At 39.1% G+C, this 24865-nt stretch overlaps 1 protein-coding gene across 7 annotated transcripts in view; it reads left to right on the top strand.

Moving 5' to 3' along the window:
- Positions 1-1072: 1072 nt before the first annotated feature.
- Positions 1073-24865, top strand: part of DTWD2 (DTW domain containing 2) — a 462321-nt gene continuing 438528 nt past the window's right edge. For 6 of the 7 annotated variants that reach the window (XM_023254474.2, XR_006598135.1, XR_006598134.1 and 3 more), the window contains exon 1: positions 1081-2176. In XM_023254474.2, coding sequence (XP_023110242.1) covers positions 1959-2176 — 218 coding nt within the window. In that variant the 5' untranslated portion in view covers positions 1081-1958. Of the gene's footprint in view, positions 2177-24865 lie in introns of all 7 variants that reach the window. The other variant, XM_023254475.2, reaches the window with a different exon arrangement.

The following is a 24865-nucleotide window of genomic DNA, read 5'->3' as shown; positions in this document are numbered from 1 at the left end:
AGGGCTGAATGACTCTTTTCTCCCAACTGTGGCTGCATCCCTGCTGCATGGGAGTTTTCTTTGATTCTGGTTAACCTCTGGGAGAACAGATTTATAGAGAAGCAAGGGTGGAGCAAGAGACCATTTATGTACCTATGACAATATTCTAAGCAAGAGATGATGGGGGCTTGAGCCAGGGCAGAAGTAATACAAGAGGTAAATGACTGGATTTTGGTTACTTTGAAAGGTAAAGCCAGACATCTGATTGGGTTAAAGGGAAAGCCAAATATAAGTAGGCTTGTCAGGACTGATTTGCCCTCACATATCTCACAGCTGGGAGGAATTTTAAATGACTTAAGAGAACATTTCACATCTTGAAACCAGAGAAAAGTTGTCTAAAGGTTGTCACACAAGAATTTAGTTTTGGCAGTTAAAGAATTGGTTTTCCAACCTAAATCTGCAGCCAATATTTCATTATTTTCTGATTCACCTCTCTTTCTACAGTCTCTGGGTTTTCATTATCTCACCATTTCGGATGGCATTAAGTGTCAGTTCTTTCTCCCTTCCTACATCCATCACCAGGTGAGTCTGTCAGCTTTTTTCTCTTTCTTAGAGTACTCCAAAAAGAGATGAGAGGTACTGTTTCCAGGGGGAAAGAATGCAGAATAATTAAAAATAATAGCCCTGTATTCCATTCATCAGCTTGGTTTTAAGATGACTGAAAACCTCATACTGAAACAAACACCCTAAGAAATACACAATACTCCTCTATTACTGTTAGTGGTAAATCTACTTTGTTTTATATTTAATTCCTTCATAGCTCTAGAATCAAATAATTGTGATTGCAAAACTTGAAGAACTGATGAAAACTAATTTTTAAATTTTTTTTAATGTTTAGTTTTTGAGACACAGAGAGAGAGAGAAACAGAGACACAGAGAGAGACAGTGCAAGCGGGAAAGGGGCAGAGAGAGAGGCAGACACAGAATCTGAAGCAGGCTCCAGGCTCTGAGCTGTGACACAGAGCCGGAGGCAGGCTGGAACCCACTAACTGTGAGATCATGACCTGAGCCAAAGTCCCGCGCTTAACTGACTGAGCCACCCAGGTGCCCCTAATTTTTTGTTTAAACGTTGAATACTGGTAGAAGTCACATAAAATTTTAATAAATCAGCACCCATTTTGGGCAAGTAGTACTTCTGCTTTCTTTCTATGGTGGACTTCATCTTTGCTTTTAACAAACTGCAGGCTACATTGCTGTTATTCAGAAGCTGTAAATAACTTGGGCAAGGTAGTTATCATTCTATGGTTTTTTTCCCCCTCATGCAGAAAATCTCAGCCCTGTTTCCTATCTTAGGGGGCCTCAGATAACTGAAAAGCCTCATTGAACATTTGGTGTCTAGTGCAAAATAGTATGCTTGATGCCGAGGAGGAATACCAAGATGTACAGGACACAGAGCCCTGCCCTTCTAGAGCAAGAATTTGGATGAAGCGGCCCAGCAGAGAAACCAACCGTCAGTCGGTACAACCTCTCCTTTTTTGGCCTTTCGCTATCAAGTACATCCAGTGTGTATCAAGTGTGGTGTGCACTCAACTAGTTTAATTCCCAAACTGCCAACCTAAGGTGGGAAATGCAGAATTCTATTTAATTTTCACTTTTAAAGGGGTGATTATGGGTTTGCAGTCTTAGGTGTTTGCGGAGGGACTTCCTTTTTCCTGTCCCGGAGAGGCGTACCTAATTCCTACCTGCTTCCTAAGACAATCCGCACTTCCCTTCCTGGTCTAAGAGCTCACTGAGCACTGACCAATAGGTTCGGCCCGATTTCTCTGAGGGGCGGGACCTCGTGCCTGGGCTTCGGAGACCCGCCCCCCGTACGTGGCCTGCGTGCGTGACGACGTGCGGCGCGAGGCGGTTTCTCCAGAGTGTGGCGCCCCCCGGCGGCAGCGAGAACTCAATGTGACAACCGGACCTGAGCGCCTGCCATGGAGCCGCAGAAACAGGCGCGAACACCCGGGGACCCTGTCGCGTGGCCGCGTGGGCCCTCGACGTCTCAGACGCCGGACGACGAGGAGGGGCCGGAGGGCAACACAGCGCCCGCGGCGGCTTTTCTGGGCGCGGAGGCGGACGACGCCTGTGCGGACGCGCTGTGGGAGCTGCCGGTGGAGCCCGCCGAGCGGAGGCCCGAGTGCAGCCGCTGCAGGTGACCGCAGAGCGGGGGGGCGGGGACCCGTGGCCGGCGGCGGCTTTCGGGGGAGGCTGCAGCGCCCCCTGCTGGTAAGGCGGCTACTCAGGCTCCACCCAGGGGAGCGCTGCCCTGGCATCTCCGCGCGTGTGTCCGCTGGTGACCTTGGAATCACTCTGTGAAATTGCTGTTACAGCCTTGTAGTAAGAAGCCGTTCACTCAGGTTCATGAGCGTTTAGCCTTACTTCCTGCAAGACACTGAACGTGTCATGGGATGAGAGTTCTGCTGTTGACAAACTTAAGAGTATGATACGGGAAGTAAGGGGTAATGACAGTGATGCTTACAGTAATGAATACTTTCCTGCTCGAGTGACATAGTCATCTCACAGTAAAAAAAGCAAAAGTAATTAGAGGAGACAGTCAAGGTGGATAGGAGAATAGTTAAGATTGTTTTTTCTGAATTCTGAATTCATTTATTGAGCACCTGTTGTGTGCCAGGCACTGTGCTAGATCTGGGGAATTCAGGCACGGAGAACACAGACATGGTCTCTGCCCTGATTGGGGCACTTACAGTCTAATGAAGAGACAATTTATTAAACAGGTAACGATAACTAGCCCTGAATGCTCACAGTATGCCCAGTTGTTTCAGTGATACCTCATTGTGGTGGTGTCCTTCAGGATTGCTTTCCCTGCTTGTTTGCGTTTCATGCTGTTCAGATACACGATTCTCTTTAACTTGTGGGTGTTCAGGATCTTTTTGCTTGGTTACTGAAGGTCTCCATCTATCACCTGTCTTTCTGTTGCCTTCCACAATCTTAACGGTTAGATAGTGCCTCTGCTTCCTCACCTGGGAATGAATAGCTCAGCAGTTTGTTATTACGTCCTGCACAGCCCTGACAAGGCTCTCGTTAAAGTCACCAGTAATCTCCCTCAAATGAAATCCACTGTATCTTTTTCTCTTCACTTTTATACTAGATCTCTCGGCGGCATTCTGGAGTTGAATGCCGACTTCTTCAAACACTATTTCTTTGGTTTCCCTGTGGTTTATCTGCTTTGTCTGCCCTCGTCGTCTTTGCCTGTTCTTCTGAAAATCTAAATGTTGGGCTTCTTCAGCTCTTGATTCTAGATTCTGTTATCTTATACCCACACATTTTCCGCAGGTGATCTTACCAGTTTTCATGGTAAGATCGATACCCAAATACTTCTAGCTCAGACCTTTGTCCTGAGCTCCAGACCTATGCATTCATTTAACCAGTGTTGATGGAATGCTTTGCAGATTCTTGGTAATATGGTGAATTCTGTGCCCTCATGGGTTGTTCAGTCTGTTACTGGATACAGATAAACCAGCAACCAAATATGTAATTATGGAACAGAAGAGCAAAAGCAAACGAACAATGAAGCAAAGGAATGGGATGCTGTGACATAAAATAGGATGGTATCAGGAAATACTTCTGAGGAAATAGCATTTATACTAAAACTTGAAAGATGAGAAGAATCCAGGGAAGAGAAAAGAATTCAAAGAAGGAGAACAGAAGGCCAGACTGGTTTCATGTCTTTACTACTTGATTGCTTGGAGTATCTTATGTTGGACATTTTGGGCTTTTCCCAGGGTTGGGTTGTACGACCCCAGAGGAAGGGATCTTGAGTGTAGGGATCTGTTTATATCTCCTAAGTGTACTATCGAGAGTAAGACATTCAATATAGACTTTTGAGGAGGATGAATAATTTGTGTCTAGAAGGGACTGCATGTTTGAATGGAAGGGGTGTACGAATACAATTTATTTAAACAAGCTCCCTAAAGGTGTTAGGAGATAACACTTAACAGTGCTGCAAAGGGGTCACTAGGATGCTAAAAGACAAGTTATTACAAATATAAACCCAAGGCTAAATTATCATGCTAGCTTTATCATCTAGTTTTTGCTCTATTTAGAACTGCTGATTATAAATGCTATAGTTTTTTTTTTTTTTTAAAGAAAATTAGTCTCCTACACTTAGCGAAGATTTAAAGTTTTTCCAGTCCACTCCCTGCTCCACTTAATAGGTTTTATTTTTTAGGGAAGTCTTAGATTCACAACAAAATTGAGTGGAAGGAGTAGAGACCTATGTTCTGCCTCCACCCTGGTATCTTCCCTCGTTAGCAGCGTCCCCTTCCAGAGCGGTACATTTGTTAAAATGGATGAACATCATCATAATTCAATGTGCATAGTTTTACACTGGGGTCCACTCTTGGAGTTGTACATATTTTGATTTTGGAAAACTTCATAATAATATGTATCCACTATTATAGTATACTATAGAGTATTGTTACTGTCCTAAAATTTTCTTTGCTCTGCCTTTTCATCCATCCCTACACCCTAACGTAATCTGCTTTTTAGAAAATAAGAATGACTTTGATTTTAGTTTATTTCCAGTTACATTTAGTTAATATTTTAGGATTATGATTCATTCCAACATTTGTGCACTTTGCTTCTCCTACTGAAATTTTGTACCGTTTAAAAGTTCTTCTCCCCTTTGGCACAGTATGCATTTTATTTATTTTAATTGGTTTAACTAATTTTATTATTATTAGTTTTTTTACACTTTTTAAAATGTTTGCTGTTTTGAGAGCGACAGAGAGACAGAACATGAGCACAGGAGGGGGAGGGGCAGAGAGAGAGGGAGACACAGAATCCGAAGCAGGCTCCAGGATCTGAGCTGTCAGCACAGACTCTGATGCGGTGCTTGAACTCACAAACTGCGAGATCACGACCTGAGCCAAAGTCAGACACTTAACTGACTGAGCCACCCACGTGCCCTGTTCAACTAATTTTAATTGGTTAGATTATCATTCTAGAAGTCTGGAGAATATTTAGGTGTTATCAGTAAAATATAAGCTAATTGATGGCTCTTTATATTTTATTTCATTAAGCTGTTAGGGTTATACTAGTTTCCTGGATGAACTTACCTACATTTATGCTTATAATAGTTCTTAAAACCAAAATTCATTCTTAGATTTGATCAGCAAGTCACAATTATTTGGCCATTTACTTTAAGCAGTATTCACTTCTCTAAACGTATTACTGTAATTGTCATAGTCTTGGAGTTCCAAAAATTGGTTTTATTCCGGAAGTACAAACTCAGTTTAACTTCACAGCAGAATCTTGCTAGTTGGAAATACAAGTTCTCTGAAACATGAATGGGATATTCTTTCAAAGATCCCAAATTAATTTGTTATTGCTGGATACATATTAAGAGTGTGTTCCTCTTGAGGGAACAGGATGTACAGGAGTGCAGTGTATAGAGAAAGTGTATATGGACAGCTTGGTGGAAAGGAGGGAGTGGAAAGAGGCAAACCTGTAGAGATTAGCAGTGGTTGCTCTCGGAAGGACCAGGTAAGCAGTTAGGGAGGTTAAGAAAAATTGTGCTGAATGTACTAGGAACCAACAAACAAAGCGCTGGAGTATTTTTTATTTTTTAATTTTTTAAATGTTTATTTATATTTAAGAGGGAGAGAGAGACAGAGTGCAAGTGGCAGAGGGACAGAGAGAAAGGGAGACAGAATCCGAAGCAGGCTCCAGGCTCCAGGTTGTCAGCATAGAGCCCGACGTGGGGCTCGCACACACCAGCTGTGAAATCATGACCTGAGCCGAAGTTGGACATTTAACTGACTGAGCCACCCAGGTGCCCCTGGAGTATTTTTATATTTAGATGATTGTCACAAGTTCAACTTCATTAGGTGGCTTTTAGCTGTAATAATTTATATTCTATTTTATTAAAAAAATGCAAACTAGTTGGTGATATGGTGGTAAAAGTCTTGACTGGGAAGAGTTAAGGTCTCATTCTAGTAAAGATGCTAGGCATCTTAATTATACTTTTACATCTTCTACAGATAAGGCCATGGGTCTGAGGATAAGACTTAGAAACCACTTGCAAATCATTGGTCCTAAGAATAATGGAATAATGTCAAAATATGCAGTAGTTTTTAATTTGTCTGAGGGAGGGAAACAGTGGCAAGGGCATGCACACAGAGTGACACAGGCCCTGAGGCAGAAATTTTTCTTTCTCCAGTGCTTTCTTCCCCCAAAAGTAAAAAATTATAACGATTATAATATACCACACCAGTATATTTAGTATGTATGTATGTATGTATGTATGTATGTATGTATGTATGTATTTAGTGCCCATATGTGTGCATGAGCAGGGTAGAGGGGCAGAGGGAAAGAGAATATCAAGCAGGCTCCACAGGTCCGTGAGATCATGACCTGAGCCAAAATCAAGAGTCAGATGCTTAACAGACTGAGCTACCCAGGTGCCCCTAGCACACATTTTTTGAACACTGACCACATGCAGGTTACCTGTCAGGCCTAGGTATTTTACATGCGATATTTTATTTATTTCTCATGACAGCATTCTAGAGTTGGTGATATTGTTAGCTTTTAAATAACGAGAAGGTACAACACCAAAAAACCAAATAATTGGATTAAAAATGGGCAGAGAACCTAAACACATATTTTTCCACAGAAGACATACAGTTGGCCAACAGACACATGACAAGATGATCAACATCACCCATCATCGGGGAAATATGAATCAAAAACCGCAATGAGATATCACTTTACACCCAACAGAATAGCTAGAATCAAAAATTCAAGAAATAACAAGTATTGATGAGGATGTCAAGAAAAGGGGACTCTTGTGTATGCTGGTGGCAATGTAAATTGGTGAAGCTACTGTAGAAAACAGTATGGAGGTTCCTCAAAAAGTTGAAAATAGAACTACCATATGATCCATTAATTCCACTACTGGGTGTTTACCCAAAGGAAATGAAAACACTAATTTGAAAAGATACATGCACCCCTGTGTGTTTTGCAGCTTTATTTTTAATAGCCAATATATGGAAACAACCCAAGGTTCTATCTATAAATAAATGGATAAAGGATATGTTATGTGTGTATACATATATGTGTGTGTGTGTATTATTTGTAATATTATAACGTGATATATTTTTTGTACATATGTAAAATGGAATATTCCTCCGCCAAAAAAAGAGAGATCTTGTCATTTGCAACTAACTACACGCATGGACCTAGAGGGTGAAATAAATCAGACAGAAAAACACAAATATCATCTGATTTCACTTATATGTGGAATCTAAAAAAAACCAAATGGACAAAGAGAGAAACAAAAAACCCCCCAGTCTCTTAAATATGGAAAATAAACTGGTGGTTGCCAGAGGGGAGGTGAGGGGTGGGTGGTGGTGAAATAAGTGAAGGGGATTAAGAGGTGCAGACTTGCAGTTATAAAATAAATAAGTCATAGAGTTGAAAAGTGCAGCATATATTGAAAGATATAGTCAATAACATTTTAATAACATTGCACAGTGACAGATATGACTACACTTATCATGGTGAGCCCTTAGTAATGTGTAGAATTGTCGAATCATTATGTTGTAGTCCTGAAGCCAGTATAACACTGTAGGTTATTTATAATTCAGTAAAATTTAAAGATAAATGATGAGGAGAAAGGAGTAATAATTAGGTAACAGAATTCAGTCTCTGCTCCAGTCCATCTGGCTCCTGAGCTCAGCCAGCACTTGACCTGGCTCTTTGTTTGCTGAAGAAGCCTTATGATTTTGTTGGTAGAGTAGGTGTAGTCACTAGTTGAAGTGGAGCCACCAAGGCTGCAAGATTTTCATACTTTTTATTTATTATTTATTTATTTATTTTTAAATGTCAGTGGGAGAAGCAGAGAGAGAGGGAAAGAGATAATCTCAAATAAGCTCCTTGCTGTCATCACAGAACCTCACATGGGGCTCGATCTAATGAATCTGGGAGATCATGACCTGACCTGAAACCAGGAGTCAGATGCTTAACTGACTGAGCCACCCAGGTGCCCCTTATTTATTTATCTTTAGAGTAGGCTTCACACCCAATGTGAGGCTTTAACTTACGGCCCTGAGGACTAAAGTCTCATGCACTATGGACAAAGCCAGCCAGGCATCCCTGATTTTCTTATTTTTTAAATTGAAGTATGTTCAGAGGTGTCTGGGTGGCTCAGTGGGTTAAGCGTCCGACTTTGGCTCAGGTCATGATCTGGCAGTTGAGTTTGAGCCCCGTGTTGGACTCTGTGCTGACAGCTCAGAGCCTGGAGCCTGCCTCTGATTCTGTCTCCCTGTCTCTCTGCCCCTCCCCCACTTGTGCTCTGTCTGTCTCTGTCTCTCTCAAAATAAATAAAAGCATTAAAAAAACTTTAAACTGAAGTATTTGTACTTCAAGCTTAGTAAAAAGATGCCTGTGCTTTAGTATTCTCTAACTCCTTTTTTTTAAATTGAGATATTATTGACATAACATTATGTAAGATTTGATACATTTATATAATGCAGTATGATTAGCACTGGTAGTGTTAGCTCTGATTACATAATTATTATATCTTTTTTTTTCTGGTGAGAAAAAAGAAGTTTTAAGATCTAGTCTCAGAAAATTTGAAGTATGGTCCCTGACTTATGATGGTTCAACATAGGATTTTTCAACTTGACAGTGGTGTGGGAGCAATACGCATTTAGTAGAATCTGTACTTTGAATTCTTAATTTTTACTTTTTCCTGGTCTGATGATATGTGGTACGATATTCTCATGATGCTGGATGGCAGCAGGGAGCTGTAGCTCCCAATCAGCTGTGTGGTCATGAGAGTAACAACCAATGCATTTGCAGCCATTCTGTGCCCATATAGCCATTCTGTCTTTCGCTTTCAGTACAGTAATCCATAAATTATGTGAGATATTCAACATTACTAAAAATAGTCTTTGTTAGATGATTTTGCCCAACAGTAGATAAGTGTTCTGAGCACATTTAAGGTTGGCCTGGCTAAGCTATGGTATTTGGTAGGTTGGGTGTATTAAATGCATTTTGACTCAGGTTATTTTCAGCTTTGATGTGTTTATGAGAATGTAACCCTCTTGTAAGTTGAGGGAGATCTGCATATCGTACATTACTGTTGACTCTAATCACTATACTGTGTATTTGATTTGTAGAACTTAATTCATCTTCTAGTTCCAAGTTTATACCTTTTAACAACATCTAGCTCCTTTATTGAAATTTTTAACCTTTCCTTATTCTTTAGGTTTGGATATTCTGGAGAAAAAAAGTGGTGGGGATAAAATCATGAGAGAGGGATGGAGGGGAGACTGCAGGTGTTTAAGAAGAATGCAAGAGCCACACATTGGCAGCCAACAGATGTTTTGCTTTGAATTGGTATTTTACCAGCTTTTAAATTAGTTCTAACAGTTAAAAATCAAGATGGTTTAATCTCAAAAATCCAGATTTCTGGCTTCCTTGAGAATACGAAGATCTAGCAGTTCAGGGAGTACCTTTCTGAGCAGTATTGGTTGAGCTGAGTATTGGTCATGACCTTGGGTTGGGCGAGATCTGTCCAGGGCACCATAGCTCCTTAGCTATTCCTGCTTGATTTATTTTATTAACTAGTAGGGATTTGCTTTTTGTTTCTGGGTCTCATGTACACTATTGTGACTGGTCTGCTTAAGCAGTGGGGTGAATCAGACTGCAAGTTTGGTAGGTACAAGTGAAAAATGGTGATTCCTAAGGGAATTAGTTTAGAATACACTAAGAGTATTGAATTGGTATCAGCACTTAGGTTTAGAAAACAAACTATTTTGGTAAATTTAAATTTTTTTTTTCAACGTTTTTTATTTTATTTTTGGGACAGAGAGAGACAGAGCATGAACGGGGGAGGGGCAGAGAGAGAGGGAGACACAGAATCGGAAACAGGCTCCAGGCTCCGAGCCATCAGCCCAGAGCCCGACGTGGGGCTCGAACTCACGGACCGCGAGATCGTGACCTGGCTGAAGTCGGACGCTTAACCGACTGTGCCACCCAGGCGCCCCTATTTTGGTAAATTTAAAATCAACTAGATTAAAAAAATTAAAAAAACATTTTTTTTAATTAAAAAAATTTTTTAATGTTTATTTATTATTGAGAGACAGAGAGACACAGAGTGTGAGCAGGGGAGGGGGAGACACAGAATCTGAAGCAGGCTCCAGGCTCTGAGCTGTCAGCACAGAGCCCGACATGGGGCTTGAACTCATGGACTGTGAGATCATGACCTGAGCCGAAGTTGGTCGCCTAATCAACTAAGCCACCCAGGAGTCCTTTAATGTTTATTCTTGAGAGAGAGAGAGAGAGACAGAGACAGAGACAGAGACAGAGTGTGAATGGGGGAGGGGCAGAGAGAGACACACACACATACACAGAGTCCAAAGCAGGCTCCAGTCTCTGAGCTGTCAGCACAGAGCCCGACATGGGGCTTGAACTCACGAGCTGTGAGATCATGACCTGAGCCGAAGTTAGACGCTTAACCAACTGAGCCACCCAGGAGTCCCTAAAATCAACTAGATTCTTGATGATGATTTTTAGAGTAAAAAATTAGATAATTTGAAAATTTAATTCTTTGTTCATATCAAAAGTATCATATTCCTAAGAGAAAAGTATGAAGTTAATTTGTTCTTTCCTATTGGTATAGAAAATATGTTTATTCTTTGAAGTAGTTCATTTGTAATATATGTGGAAAGCTAACTGATTTACAAATTACTGTGCAAACTAATCATATGTTCAAAGTTGAGCAAAGATGATATATGTTAAGAGGGAATTTTTTTTCTTAATCTTAATTAAGTCTCCAAAGAGGAGTGACCAATTTTAAAAACCACGTTAGAGCTTTCTAAATGTTTGATTTATTTTCCCCAAGAAAAATAAGAATTATATCATTACCCTCTGATGGATAGAAGTTTTCTTCAAAGAACATCAAAGCACATTAATTTTTAAAGTACATTTGCCCCAAATTAATAATTCATCATTCTGTTCGTGCTTATGTAGTGAGAAAAAATTTTCAGAAGTAGTCTAGTCGAAAATTTGGTATCATTTAAAAAGGGTTCACAGGTTACAAAGTGCTTTACCTGTGCATTTTAATTTAATACATAAGACAACTTTGATTTAAAGTTATTCCTTTTTATAGACTCTCAGGGTCAGGTGACTAGTGAGGGGCTTTCATACTTTTATTCCTACACCATATAGTAAAAGATTATATTGAAGCGAGCAGTGTGACTACTCTTGTTTTCCTGCTGCATATAATAAATATTTCCAGTGAGCTGTTTCTTCGTGGTCTTTGAATCTGTAGATTCTTTTCCTGTTCCCTGGCTGTTTTTAGTTATTTTGGGATGAGAGCTTTTTTTTTTAAATTTTTTTTTTCAACGTTTATTTATTTTTGGGACAGAGAGAGACAGAGCATGAACGGGGGAGGGGCAGAGAGAGAGGGAGACACAGAATCGGAAACAGGCTCCAGGCTCTGAGCCATCAGCCCAGAGCCTGACGCGGGGCTCGAACTCCCGGACCGCGAGATCGTGACCTGGCTGACGTCGGACGCTTAACCGACTGTGCCACCCAGGTGCCCCGGGATGAGAGCTTTTTAATTACTGTCTTTTTTAAGATTGAGCTTTTATTTCTTGAATCCTTTACCTGCCTAAGGTCAGTTTCTTATTTGTCAGCAGGTCCTCATTTTTCAGTCAGAAAGGCAAATTCGAAGATATTACTGATTAGGAATTTATTTTGTTTTCCCCTGTTCACTTATTTGTTTGCTTCTCTCTGTCTCTCTCCTCTCTCTCTCTCTCTCTTTTTTTTTTTTGGCTTTCTCTACTGGAAGCCTCATGAGAAGGCTGTGGGAAAAAAAGGTAGCAGTGAAATGAAGTAAGTAGAAGTCTTCCAGAGTTCCTTGGGGGAAAAAAATGAAGCTATAGAATGAGTCTCTGGACTTTGCAAAGGGCGAGAGGGGTTAACCTCTTGGAGAAATATCTGACTCTTTGCCTATGTAGACGTGTTACTTGGCAGGCTACTTTTTTTTTTTTTAATTGTGCTAAAATGTACATGTATAATACTTACCATTTTAGCTGTTTTTTAAAAAAAATTTAACGTTTATTTATTATTGAGAGACAGATCATGAGCAGGGGAGGGGGGAGGCACAGAATCTGAAGCATCAGCACAGAGCTTGACACGGGGCTCGAACTCACAAACTGCGAGATCATGACCTGAGCCGACATTGGATGCTTAACTGACTGAGCCACCCAGGCGCCCCTCATTTTAATTACTTTTAACTGTATAACTCAGTGTCATTGATACATTCGTAATGTTCTGTAACCATCACTACTATCTGTACGCAACACTTTTTTCATCATCGTCAATGTTGACTCCGTACCCATCAAATAATCACTTCCCATACCTTACCCCCACCCGGCCCAGCCAGTGGTAACTTCTATTTTATTTTGTATTTCTATGAATTTGCTTATTCTAGATTCTTCATGTAACATATAATACTTAACCTTCTGTGTCTGACATTTCACTTAGAATGTTTTCAAGTTCTCTCCATGTTGTAGCATATCAAAATTTCTTTCCTTTTTATGGCTAAATTGTATGTATATACCACTTTTGTTTATCCATCATTCATTTTTTTTTTTCTTATTTGTTAAAATAACAATGGTTTGTTGATGAACACTTGGTTTGTTTCTACCTTTTGGCTATTGTGGATAGTGCTGCTGTGAACCTTGACACACAAATATCTGTTTTTGTTCCAATAATTTTGGGTATATGCCTAGGAATGGAATTGCTGGGTCATGTGGTAGTTCTGTGTTTGACTTTCTGAGGAGTCGCCAAACTGTTTTCCAGTTCCGTTTCAAACAGAGGTCATTAGATTAAAAAAAATGTTTATTGATTTATTTTGAGAGACAGGGTGTGTGTGCGCGCAGGTGTGTGAGCCAGGAGGAGGGGCAGAGAGAGAATCCCAAGCAGGTTACGCACTGTCAGCACAGAGCCTGATGCAGGGCTCAATTTGCAGACGGTGAGATCATGACCTGAGCTGAAATGAACAGTCAGACCCTTAACCAACTGAGCCACCCAGGTGCCCCGAGGTCATTAGATTTTTAACATCTGGTTCTGCTCATTTTATTCCTTTCCTGGAGACCTTCCATGCTTGTATTTCAGGTACACAGTGGAGTCGAGGCTCTAGTGTGTCATCCAAAGCCTTTGCATCTCTTTCTCCACCGTACCCTTCCCATACCCTCTCTTCTAACCACCTGGAATGCGTCCCTCGAACAGGTGTTTTTCATGTTCTGCTTTATGCCTTTGTTCTCTTATTTCCTCTGTACCCTTTATTAGGATCAGAAGGCTTACAAACATGGTGATGGACGTGCACAAAGAGACAATAAATCTGTGAACATTAACTCATGGACGTGAGGAAAAATGGGTCTTGAAAATATGGGGGGTTATGCCTTTGTGTTAATACGAAACAAAATCCTGGCGCTGGGCAGCTGGGTGGAAGGTTGTTTACAGTGGACATGAGGCATCACCTCTGTTTGTCTTAGCTAGCCAGGGGATGAGACAGAGCAAATAACCTCAGGGTTAACAAGGTACCTTTTCTGATTAGAGCCCTAATCAGCTCTGCTCTGGGCAGCTTCACCTGCAGCAGTGGTCTACAGTCCAATTCACCTGTTTAGCTAACTTGGTCCTTTCCTCCTGTTAAAGCAGCTTTCTGCTATAGTACTAAATTGGGGGGCACTTCCGCCCTGAATACCTAATCTTGGTTATTTCATATACCTATGTTCTTTATTGGGGACTTTCCTCCGCTCTCTCTATATTGGGGCTTTGGCCCCACCTTCTCTATACTTATTTACCTAATCTTGTTTACCCAAACTTGGGTGTAAACATCCTATGGCTTTCTAATTCTTTATGCCTTGATAACCCATTGGTGTAAGTCCAGGGAATTTCTTTAAAAAAATTTTTTTTTTTTAACGTTTTTATTTATTTTTGGGACAGAGAGAGAGCATGAACGGGGTAGGGGCAGAGAGAGAGGGAGACACAGAATCGGAAACAAGCTCCAGGCTCCGAGCCATCAGCCCAGAGCCTGACGCGGGGCTCGAACTCACGGACCGCGAGATCGTGACCTGGCTGAAGTCGGACGCTTAACCGACTGCGCCACCCAGGCGCCCCAGTCCAGGGAATTTCTAAGCTTATTCCTCACACTGGTTCTTTGAAAAGATCAACAAAGTTGAGAGATCTGTAGCCAAACTCATCAAGAAAAAAAAAAAAAAAAAAAAAAGAGAGAGGGAGAGAGAGGACTTAAAATCACAAATGGAAGAGGAGAAGTAACTGGTAACACCACAGAAATACAAATAATTGTAAGAGAATGTTATGAAAAATTATATGCCAACAAACTGGACAACCTAGAAGTAATGGATGAATTCCTAGAAACATAAAATCTACCAAAAGCTGAAGCAAGAAGAAATAGAAAATTTGAACAGATTGATAACCAGCAATGAAATTGAATCAGTAATCAAAAACCTCCCAATAAATAGAAGTCCAGGACCAGATGGATTCAAAGGCAAATTCTACCAGATATTTAAAGAAGAGTTAATACTTATTCTCAAACAATTCCAAAAACTAGAAGAGGAGGGAAAACTTCCAAATTTGTTTTATGAGGTCAGTGTTACCTAGATACCAAAACCAGGTAAAGACACTAAAAAAAAAAAAAAAAAAAAAAAAAAAGAACTATGAGCCTGTATCTCTGATGCACTTAGATGCAAAAATCCTCAACAAAATACTTGCAAACTGAATCTAATAATACATTAAAAAAATTGTTCACCATGATCAAGTGGAAAATATTCCCAGGATGCAAGAGTGGTTCAGTATTTGCAAACCAATCAATGTGATACATCCCATCAATAAGAGATCATCTCGGGGCGCCTGGGTGGCTCAGTCGGTTGGGCGACCGACTTCGGCTCAGGTCATGATCTCACACTCCGTGAGTTCGAGCCCCGCATCGGGCTCTGTGCTGACAGCTCGGAGCCTGGAGCCTGTTTCAGATTCTGTGTCTCCCTCTCTCTCTGACCCTCCCCCGTTCATGCTCTGTCTCTCTATGTCTCAAAAATAAATAAACGTCAAATAAAAAAAATTAAAAAAAAAATAAGAGATCATCTCAATATATGTAGAAAAAGCATTGGACAAAGTACAACAACATCCATTCATGATAAAACCCCTTGGGACACATGGGTGGCTCAGTTGGTTATGTGTCGACTCTTGATTTTGGCTCAGGTCATGATCTCACAGTTCATAGATCAAGGTCCGTGTTAGGCTCTGGTACTGACATCATGAGCCTTCTTGGGATTCTCTCTCTTCCCTCTCTCTCTCTGCCTGTCCCCAGTCAGGTGCATGTGTGCATGCTATCGAAAACAACCCCCAAAAACAAAACAAAACAAAAAACCCCAAAACCTCAACAAAGTAGATTTAGAGGGAAAATACCTAAACATAACAAAGACCTTACATGAAAAACCCACAGCTAGCATACTCAGTTGGGGAAAACTCAGAGTTTTTCCCCTAAAGTCAGGAACAGGACAAGGGTGTCCATTCTCACCACTGTTACTAAGCGTAGTAATAGAAGTCCTAGCCACAACAGTTAGACAAGAGAAAGAAATTAAAGGCATCCACACTGGGAAGGAAGAAGTACAATTTTTACTCTTTGCAGATGACATAGTATTATATATAGAAAACCCTAAAGGCTCCACCAGAAATCTGCTAGAAATGGTAAGAAGTGTATTCAGTAAAGTCACATGACCCGAACTCAGTGTACAGAAATCTCTTGCATTTATGTGCACTAATAATGAAGCAGCAGAAAGAGAAATTAAGAAAACAATCCCATTTACAGCTGTACCAAAGATAATAAAATACCTAGGAATAAACTTAACTAAAGAGGTGAAAGACCTTTACTCTGAAAACTGTACATCATTGATAAAAGAAATTGAAGACAGCACAAAGAAATGGAGAGACATTCCATTTAACAAATATGTAACAAACATTGTTAAAATCTGTACTACCCAAAGTAGTCTATAGATTTAATGAATCCCTATCAAAATACCAATGGCATTTTTTTGCAGAACTAGAACAAATAATCCTAGAATGTGTATGGAACCACAAAAGACCCTAAATAGGTAAAGCAATCTTAAAAAAGAAAGACAAAACTGGAGGTAGCACAATTCCAGACTTAGAGTTATATTACAAAGCTGTAGTAATCAAAACACTATGGTATGGGCACAAAAATAGACACATAGATCAGTGGAGCAGAGTAGAAAACCCAGAAATAAGCCCACAATTATATGGTCAATTAATCTTCAACAAAGTAGGAACGAATATCCAATCAGAAAAAAGACAGGTTCTTCAACAATTGGTGTGGGGGAAAACTGGACAGTTACAAGCAAATGAATGAAACTTGACCACTTTCTTATACTATACACAAAAGTAAGCTCAAAAAGGATTAAAAACCTAAACGTGAGACTTGAAACCATAAAGATCCTAGAGGAGAGCACAGGCAGTAATGTCTTGACACTGGCCACTATAGTATTTTTCTGAATGTCTCCTGAGGCAAGGTAAATAAAAGGAAAAATAAACTATTGGGACTACATCAAAATAAAAAGCTCCTGCACAGTGAAGGAAATAATAGAACTAAAAGGCAATCTATGGAATGGGAGAAGATAATTGCAAATGACATATCTGATACATGGTTAGTATCCAAATATAAAGAACTGTTACAACTCAACACCCAAAAAACAAATAATCCAATTAAAACATAGGCAGAAAACATGAACAAACATTTCTCCAAAGAAGGCCTATACTATAGATGGCCAACAGACCCATGAGAAGATGCCCAACATCAGTAATCATCAGGGAAATGCAAATCAAAACTACAAAGAGATAGCGCTTCACACCTATCAGAATGGCTGAAATCAGAACAACAAATCAGAAAATACAAATCAGAAACAACAAATGTTGGTGAGGGTATGGAGAAAAAGAAACCCTCTTGCACTGTTGGTGGGAATGCAAACTGGTGCAGCCATTGTGGAAAACAGTATGGAGGTTCCTCAAAACGTTAAAAATAGAACTACTCTACCATCCAGTAATTGCACTAATGGGTATGTACCCCCCTCCCCCCAAAACAAAAACACTTAATTAAAGATATACCTGTGTTTATTGCAGCATTATCTACAATAGCCAAATTATATAAAGAAGATGTGTGTGTATGTATATACACACACACCTACATACAATGGAATATTATTCAGCCATAAAAAGAATGAAAGCTTGCCATTTGCAACAACATGGGTGGAGCTAGAGAGTATTATGGTAAACAAAAGAAGTCAGAGAAAGACAAATACCATATGATTTCACTCATATGTGGAATTTAAGAAACAGAACAAATGAGCAAAGGGAAAAAGAAAGAGAGGCAAACCGAGAAACAGACCCTTATCTATAGAGAACAAGTTGATAGTTACCAGATGGGAGGTGGCTGGAGGGTTAGAAATAGATAAAGGGGATTAAAGAGTATACTTATCATAATGAACACTGAGTAACGTGTAGAGTTGTTGAATCACTATCTTGTACACCTGAAACTAATATAATACTGTATGTTAACAACAGTGGAATTACAATAAAAAACTTAATTAAAAAGAGTTATTGTCCTGTCAGATTCAATTTTGTACCTCTAATGAAGCATTTGAACTAGGAATAGGTAAGAAACAGCTCTGCCATAAACTTATTCATTTGTGATTTTGTAACTAGAACAATATAGATTCAGTATGGATTCTTCAGTATAGATTCTTTACAAGTGTGTATGATTTCTTTGTGGGTGCCATTGTGAACCCTACCTGTTATGGAATGCCTCTTTTTATTTCAGGATACCACCTATCCTAACATATTACCGTATGACATACCACCTAAGGAGGGAATGTTATTCTATATGCTAAATATTAGTAATGTTTAATTCAAAGTGAAAGTGGTAATGTTTTCTTTTGGCATTCCTTTGGGTCATTTTACTTAATCTGCTTTGGAAACCACTGCTCTAGACATACCGTCTGGGGCACAGGTCTCTGAAAGTCTCATCTAAAGATATTCTCTTTATGGCGTTACTTCCTCTATCAGTGTTTTTCTTTTCTTTCTACACCTATCCTTCCTCTACTCCTAGAAGAAGTTATAAAATAATGTAGTGATGAAAACAACTTTGGTGGGTATGAGAATATTATTGTTATTTATACTGGAAGCAGTCAGAGCATCTTAACAACTGATAAGATGTTACATGTTTTTATTACCTTTATGACATGAAAATTTATTTAATACTGTATTTATTATACTAAATTTTTATTATAATATGTTAATAATGAAAATGTGTTTCTTCTTTCATTGGTTATGCTGAATATTGTTTCAGAAATTTAAAAAGTATTTTATAGATTATTTAAGTTTCTTTAAAGGGACGGTAGAGGGCACTGTGGTATTTACTTTTTCAAAACCTATTTTAACATTAGAAAGTTTGGCATTTTTATGTGTAATGCAGTGTATCTCTTCAGCTAATCTATTGAAAAGCTATAAAACTCTTTGTTCTTTGCCTTTTCAGTCCGTTGGGACGATAAAAATTTTGTTGAGTACTGGAAACTTTGAGATGCACTATTTTTCTGGGTTCTACATTTGCTTTTGTTTAGTAGATAAAAGAAATCCTTTAAAAATAATAATTCTTGTAAATCTATTCACTAATTTTTAAAGTTTGCCTTTGTGAGATTTTCTTGATTAAAATCAGTCCTATGAGAAAAATAGCTTTCAGTGAATATTATATAAGAATTTAATTAAACTTTGGAAAGATGTTTTTTCTAAGTCCTAGCATCGCTAGTCATATGTCAGATACAATTTTATTTGCCTACAGCCTGTCAGAGATACCACGCCCGGAGTGACAGAGTACCCTTGTATTATAGCATGCACTGAGGAAGCCAGTCAATCTTAGTCTGACAGGAAACCTACATATTTATTCCTACATCTTTAATGAGAAAAGAAGAAAAAGCTTATTTCATAAAATTTCCTCAGGGAAATTATTTGAAAATTTCATTTATATTTTAAGAATGTAATTAACCTTAATTGGGTTGTATAGATTTTAAAGAAGATGAATCTTAATGATGGAAAACAGTATTTATAATACATTGCAATGCATTGTAAAATTTTCTCTCTTCTGCTTTTACAAGGCATTGCAAATGTAGAAGAAAGAAAAATCTCAACTCCTCCTTTGGTCATTCTATTATAAATTAGCTGAAAAATACTAGTCATAAATGATTATGTTTTTTATAACCTTTGCCTGCGATTTGGGAGTTATTCCCCAGAACTTTCTTGGTGTGTGACCAGCTTTGTGAAGGAGGACACTGAAAACCTCTGATGTGCTTAAGATCACCTAGCAAGATAATGAATGACCTTGTCAGTGACATATCTTAATAGTTACTCCCCAAACCTGTACCCATTTGGCCAGTTGATATTTCTTCAGACATTAACATTTCTTCTCCAGATTTACAAAAATTCTGGAAGTAGCTTGATTTTTATTTTAAAATGAATGTTTACTATTATAATCACTTTTGATGTGTAGTTATTTGGTATTTATTTTCCTGTCAACTGTAATAGTTCATAGGAAGCGAGGAACTTGTAAAAAATTCCTTCTGGCATAGATAGATAGAATAGGCTCCATGAGGTCAGGAATCTTTGTCTGTTACATTGCCCCAAGTGCCTAATTCTGTCACAGAGTTAGGTACACAATAAATATTTGAATAAAAATTTGTTGAATTTATGTTTAATCCATTACCAATTTGAAATATTTAAACCTTCATGAGTTAAGTTTGGATGTAGGGAAGCTTGTTTGTTCTTCAGAGAAGGTTTTAGAATGAGGAGAACAATTTCTCTGCTACTTATCCAGTAGTTTGGTAAGAGATGGTTTAATACTTGAGCAGCTAGTCACCAGTGCAGTGCATGCAAACAATTGTGGAGGAGGAAATTATGAGCGAACTTGCTGTTAAAGTAACAAGCAAGCCCAAATTTATATTGTAAAGTAACTTGCTAAACATAAACTTGATCAGTTGGAATGCAAAATGTTTTAAAGAACTATAGTTTTATTAGAGCTTATTAGAACTAGAATTAGGTTAATAGAGGGGACATGCTTTACAATTAATAGGTAATGATGTTTTATGAGCCTGTCAAAGTAGAAACCAAAAGAATTAATTTTAGCTTAAATCATCGTTATGGTTTTTACACATAAAATGCTGTTTTTCCTTTTTGCTTTTGGTAAGTATTTCCTTCGGTAAATCTTTTTGTCTCAGGTGTTATTGCTTACCAGGATGGTCACAAATTACAGCAAAGGGAGATCTGAGACTCTGAATTTCATTTGTAATACATACTAATTGCTTAAATATTAGAGAGGAAAGGAAGGAGAGATCAATATGTGATATGTTAGCAACGGGAGGGGTAGGATGAGGAATTGTGTAGGAGGAGAACGGTGTCCCAAAGTGGAGGCAGGAGGGAATGCAGAGGGATCCCATCATGTGTTCTGCAGTATTCATTGGTAGCTTGTTATGCTAGGTGCTGGGGTGAAAAGTGGAAAGGAAGCCCCCCCTTCACGTAACATAATGCCGTCTAGTAGCAAAATGCCTGTCTCTTACTTAATTTAGGTTGAACATTATTTTTCCACCACATTTTCACATTTTTAAAAACAACAGCCTTATTAAGATATGATTCACATGTCGTGGCATTCATTCTTTTAAGGTATACAACTCAGAGGTTTTTGTTAAAGAAGACCACTATCGCAGTGGTTTTACCAGGGTTCTCTTTGAAGGTCTCTTTTCCAGATCTTTCCCTTAAGATGCCTTCTTCTTTTGGTAAAACATCCTGCTTGTTAGGCTCCACTAATTACCGGCTGATTGTCCTATCCTTTCTATCCAGGGCCCTAGGCTATACATATCTCAACGGTCTGATCCACTTACAAGCAGGCAGGGGTAGTTTTTGAGGCCACTCTTTGAGGTTTGCTCGGACTGCAGGTGGGCTCTTCTTAAGCTGTCTCTTCCATGGTTCTTTCTGATCCCCTGTCTGGCTTATGATACAGCTTGTTGGTCTCTATTAAGAGGAGTTATTGTCTTTGAGAGCACCCTTAGGCTTGAACTTGCTCACACTCTGTTTCAAATGAAGTCAGTCCCTTTAGGGAGAGCTTCAGAGCTCTCTTTTCTTACAGTCTGCCTCTCCTGGGCAGACTCTCCTAGCCAGTGTTCTGGGTACAGGGCTGAGCAAGCCTGTGGCTTGCTGCTTCTGGTGTCAAACTTAAGTTCTGTGAGCAGACTAGGTTGAGGACGCTTGGAGCTCTAGCATCGCCAGCCTCCTGCACTGCGGTAAAGCTTGTTTTATAGGCGGAAGGCTGTGTGGAGGAAGGCAGCCTCTGCTCTCTTGACCACACTTGCCAGGAATTTAGCCTGCTTGGAGTGGAGGGGGTGAGAAATGCTGGTGGCCTGCCTTGTTTGTGACATAAGGGATAAGCCTTGATTAAGAACTGGGAGGGAGTGGGGCGCCTGGGTGGCTCAACCAGTTAAGCGTCCTAAGTGTCCCACCTTGGCTCGGGTCATGATCTCACGGTTCATAAGTTCAAGCCCCACGTTGGGCTCTGTGCTGACAGCTCAGAGCCTGGAGCCTGCTTTGGAGTCTATGTCTCCCTCTCTCTCAAAAATAAATAAATATTAAAAAAAAAAAAAAGAACTGAGAGGGAGGTTGGTTCTCTTGGTCACACCTACATGGAGTGGAGTTTGTCAGCTTGACCTGGGGCAGGGTAGGAAATTGGTTATGGCTCAGATGCCACAAATGGTCCCAATACCAAGTTTTAGTAGATTTTCTGGAGTAATGTTTCTTTGTTTGAATATGCCCTAGAAAATTGCAAGGGACTTACAGTGATTGTTTTTTGTTCTTAACTTTATATTTTAATTCCACTTAAGTTAGCATAGTGTTATATTAGTTTCAGGTGTACGATAAGGTGATCCAAACATCCATGCATGACCCAATGCTCATCACGACAAGTGCTCTCCTTAATCCCCATCATCTATTTCAACCATCCCTCCACCCATCTCCCCTCTGGTAACCGTCAGTTCTCTATAGTTAAGAGTCTGTTTTTTACTTTGTCTCTTACTCCTTTTTTTCCCCTTTGCCTGTTTGTTTCTTAAATTCCCCGTATGAGTGAAATCATACGGCATTTGTCTTTCCTGACTGACTTATTTTGCTTAGCGTTTTATTCTTTAGCTCCATCCATGTTGTTGCAAATGGCAACATTTAATTCTTTTTTATGGCTGAATAATGTTTCACTATATGTATGGATATACACACCCCACACCTTCCATCATTTGATGGACACTTGGGTTGTGTCCATATGTTGGCTACTGTAAATAATTCTTCTATGAACATAGTATATGTGTTCCTTTGAATTAGTGTTTTGTATTCTTTGGATAAATACCCAGTATGCTGGGTTATAGGGTATTTCTATTTTTCAGTGATTTTTTTTTTTTAACGTTTATTTATTTTTGAGACAGAGAGAGACAGAGCATGAACGGGGGAGGGGCAGAGAGAGAGGGAGACACAGAATCAGAAGCAGGCTCCAGGCTCTGAGCCATCAGCCCAGAGCCTGACGCGGGGCTCGAACTCACGGACCGTGAGATCGTGACCTGAGCTGAAGTCGGACGCTTAACCGACTGAGCCACCCAGGTGCCCCAGTGATTGTTTTTTAAAATAGTTTTGGTCAGCTTTGCTTATTTCACTGGACTTTTGGTCTGTGAAACAGCTTTTCCTGTCCTCCTGGAAGTGGAACTCTCCAAACTACTTAATTCTAAATCCTCCTAAAGTTCAAAGATGTGTTCCTAGGAAGGAAACTACCATTTCAAGTAACTGAATTTTTTTTTCTTTTTCTTTTATGAACAAAGGTTTTGGTCAGACATGAAAAGCAGAGCAGTTCTCTGCAGTGTCTCAAGTGTCATACTGAGGACTTTTATAATCACTATATGTGTGATAAGCTAAAGATGTTATTTTCAGGGTTTATTTTACCTAGTGTTGTAATGCCCACAGAAATCTATAGCTTCTACCCAGGTTGTTTACTTGACTGGATTTTTCAATTTTTTGAGTTTACTGATAAGTGAATGTTTCCTATATAGGATATTTGATTTTTTTTTTTTTTTTTTGCATTCTCTCATAGTCTAAGTGTCAAACAGCTTAACAGGTATTTAAGGTGATATCCATTTAAATTCTGAATTTTTAAATTGCCTCCATTTGATATTAAATTACATTTTACAAAAGAATTTTAGTGACATCGGATTGTGCATTTTAGTTATGTAGAGTTTCATATAAAAAGGCAGCAACTTAAAATTTTAGAATTTGGATGTATTTCATCCTCTTCATCTTTCTGCTCAGTGAGGAGTCTTTTCTAATTGCAGCCTTTGACCTCTTTGTCAATATACCTAGTTCTGTCAACCATCTTTGCTCCTCTCTGTATTTACTCGTGTTTACTCTTCTTATGACCACTGAAAGATGCTCTCCATCCCTATAACTCTGCTCCCATTCTTAACAGGGAATCCATTGTAGGGCAGAGTAATCATACTGAATCATGTCAGCTATCACTGGAAAGTGGATTATGATGGTTTTCCTTGGATTGACCATCCATTCTAGGTTCCTTGGTGGAGAGGGGAGGTGTGGTCATGTTGTGCAATATGTTTCTCCATTTAAGATATCATCTAGATAATTTCTTCAGCAGGAGCATAGGTTTGACACTTTCTTACAGAATGAGGTGGTAGATTTAATTGAACCAATTTACTCACACTCTGTGGTTTATTAATGTAATCATTTCTTCAGGCTATAACTCTACGTAAGTTAAACTGAAGAAGGAATTGATAACAGTTTTGTAGTAGTAATAGTATGCTGTTGGGAATTTCTTTTAAGATTCACTGTGTACTGTTGTAATGGCATGTAACATTTGCCTGTAAGAGTGACCTGTCATGAAAATGTACTCCCATGATATACTCTATCTGGCTGTTTGATGAATTTTATATTGTAAACACACACATCAAATATAGGTTTTAATGGTAAAAGATCCATGTATATTCCTATAATACATTTGGAAGGACACACAAGAAACTGATCCCCTAGGTTGGAGGACTGAGATGGAAATGTATACTTTTATCCCATTTGAATTTTGTAATGAGTATAAGTGTTACTAAAACAATAGTACATCACTAAGAGGTAAGTAAAACAAAAATGACAAACAATAACAAAAGGGAAAATAAATGGATAAGGCAGACATTCTGTGGATATAATTCTAGCTAAATGTAATCTGGTGGCCCATTTGGGTTTCTTCTTACAGTTGGTAAGCTCTTTGTGTCGATTGATGGCAAGTTTGATTAGAACTCTTTTCTAGGTGGTAAGTGTATTCCTATATTTTATCATCATATTGTTCCCTCCAATATCAGATGATTTAGAAGAGTTGCCGAATTTCTCTTTGACATCAGATCTTTTCTTGATTTGGAATGCAAGTTAGAAGTGTTGCCTCAGGAATAGAAAGACCATGTTGATGGCTTATGAGTATTCTTCACTAATAACTCAGGCCAGATTTTTTTGAGTTACTTTGATCTATATAGATGGTAAAGAATTTACTTGAATCTTTTTCCAAATGCTCATATCTAAAGTCTAATTGATTGAATCACTCTTGGTGTTTCATTTTAAAAGAATGCAGCTTTGGCAAATGTCTTTACATAGAGAAGAGGGATTATGTTCAGGTTTTGGGTTATTGTTCTTTCATTGTATTTTAAGC

Source organism: Felis catus, chromosome A1, assembly GCF_018350175.1.
Source record: "Felis catus isolate Fca126 chromosome A1, F.catus_Fca126_mat1.0, whole genome shotgun sequence".
Lineage (NCBI taxonomy): Eukaryota > Metazoa > Chordata > Mammalia > Carnivora > Felidae > Felis > Felis catus.
The sequence above is the reverse complement of the archived record's forward strand: the minus strand, read 5'-3'. Positions and strand labels throughout refer to the sequence as shown.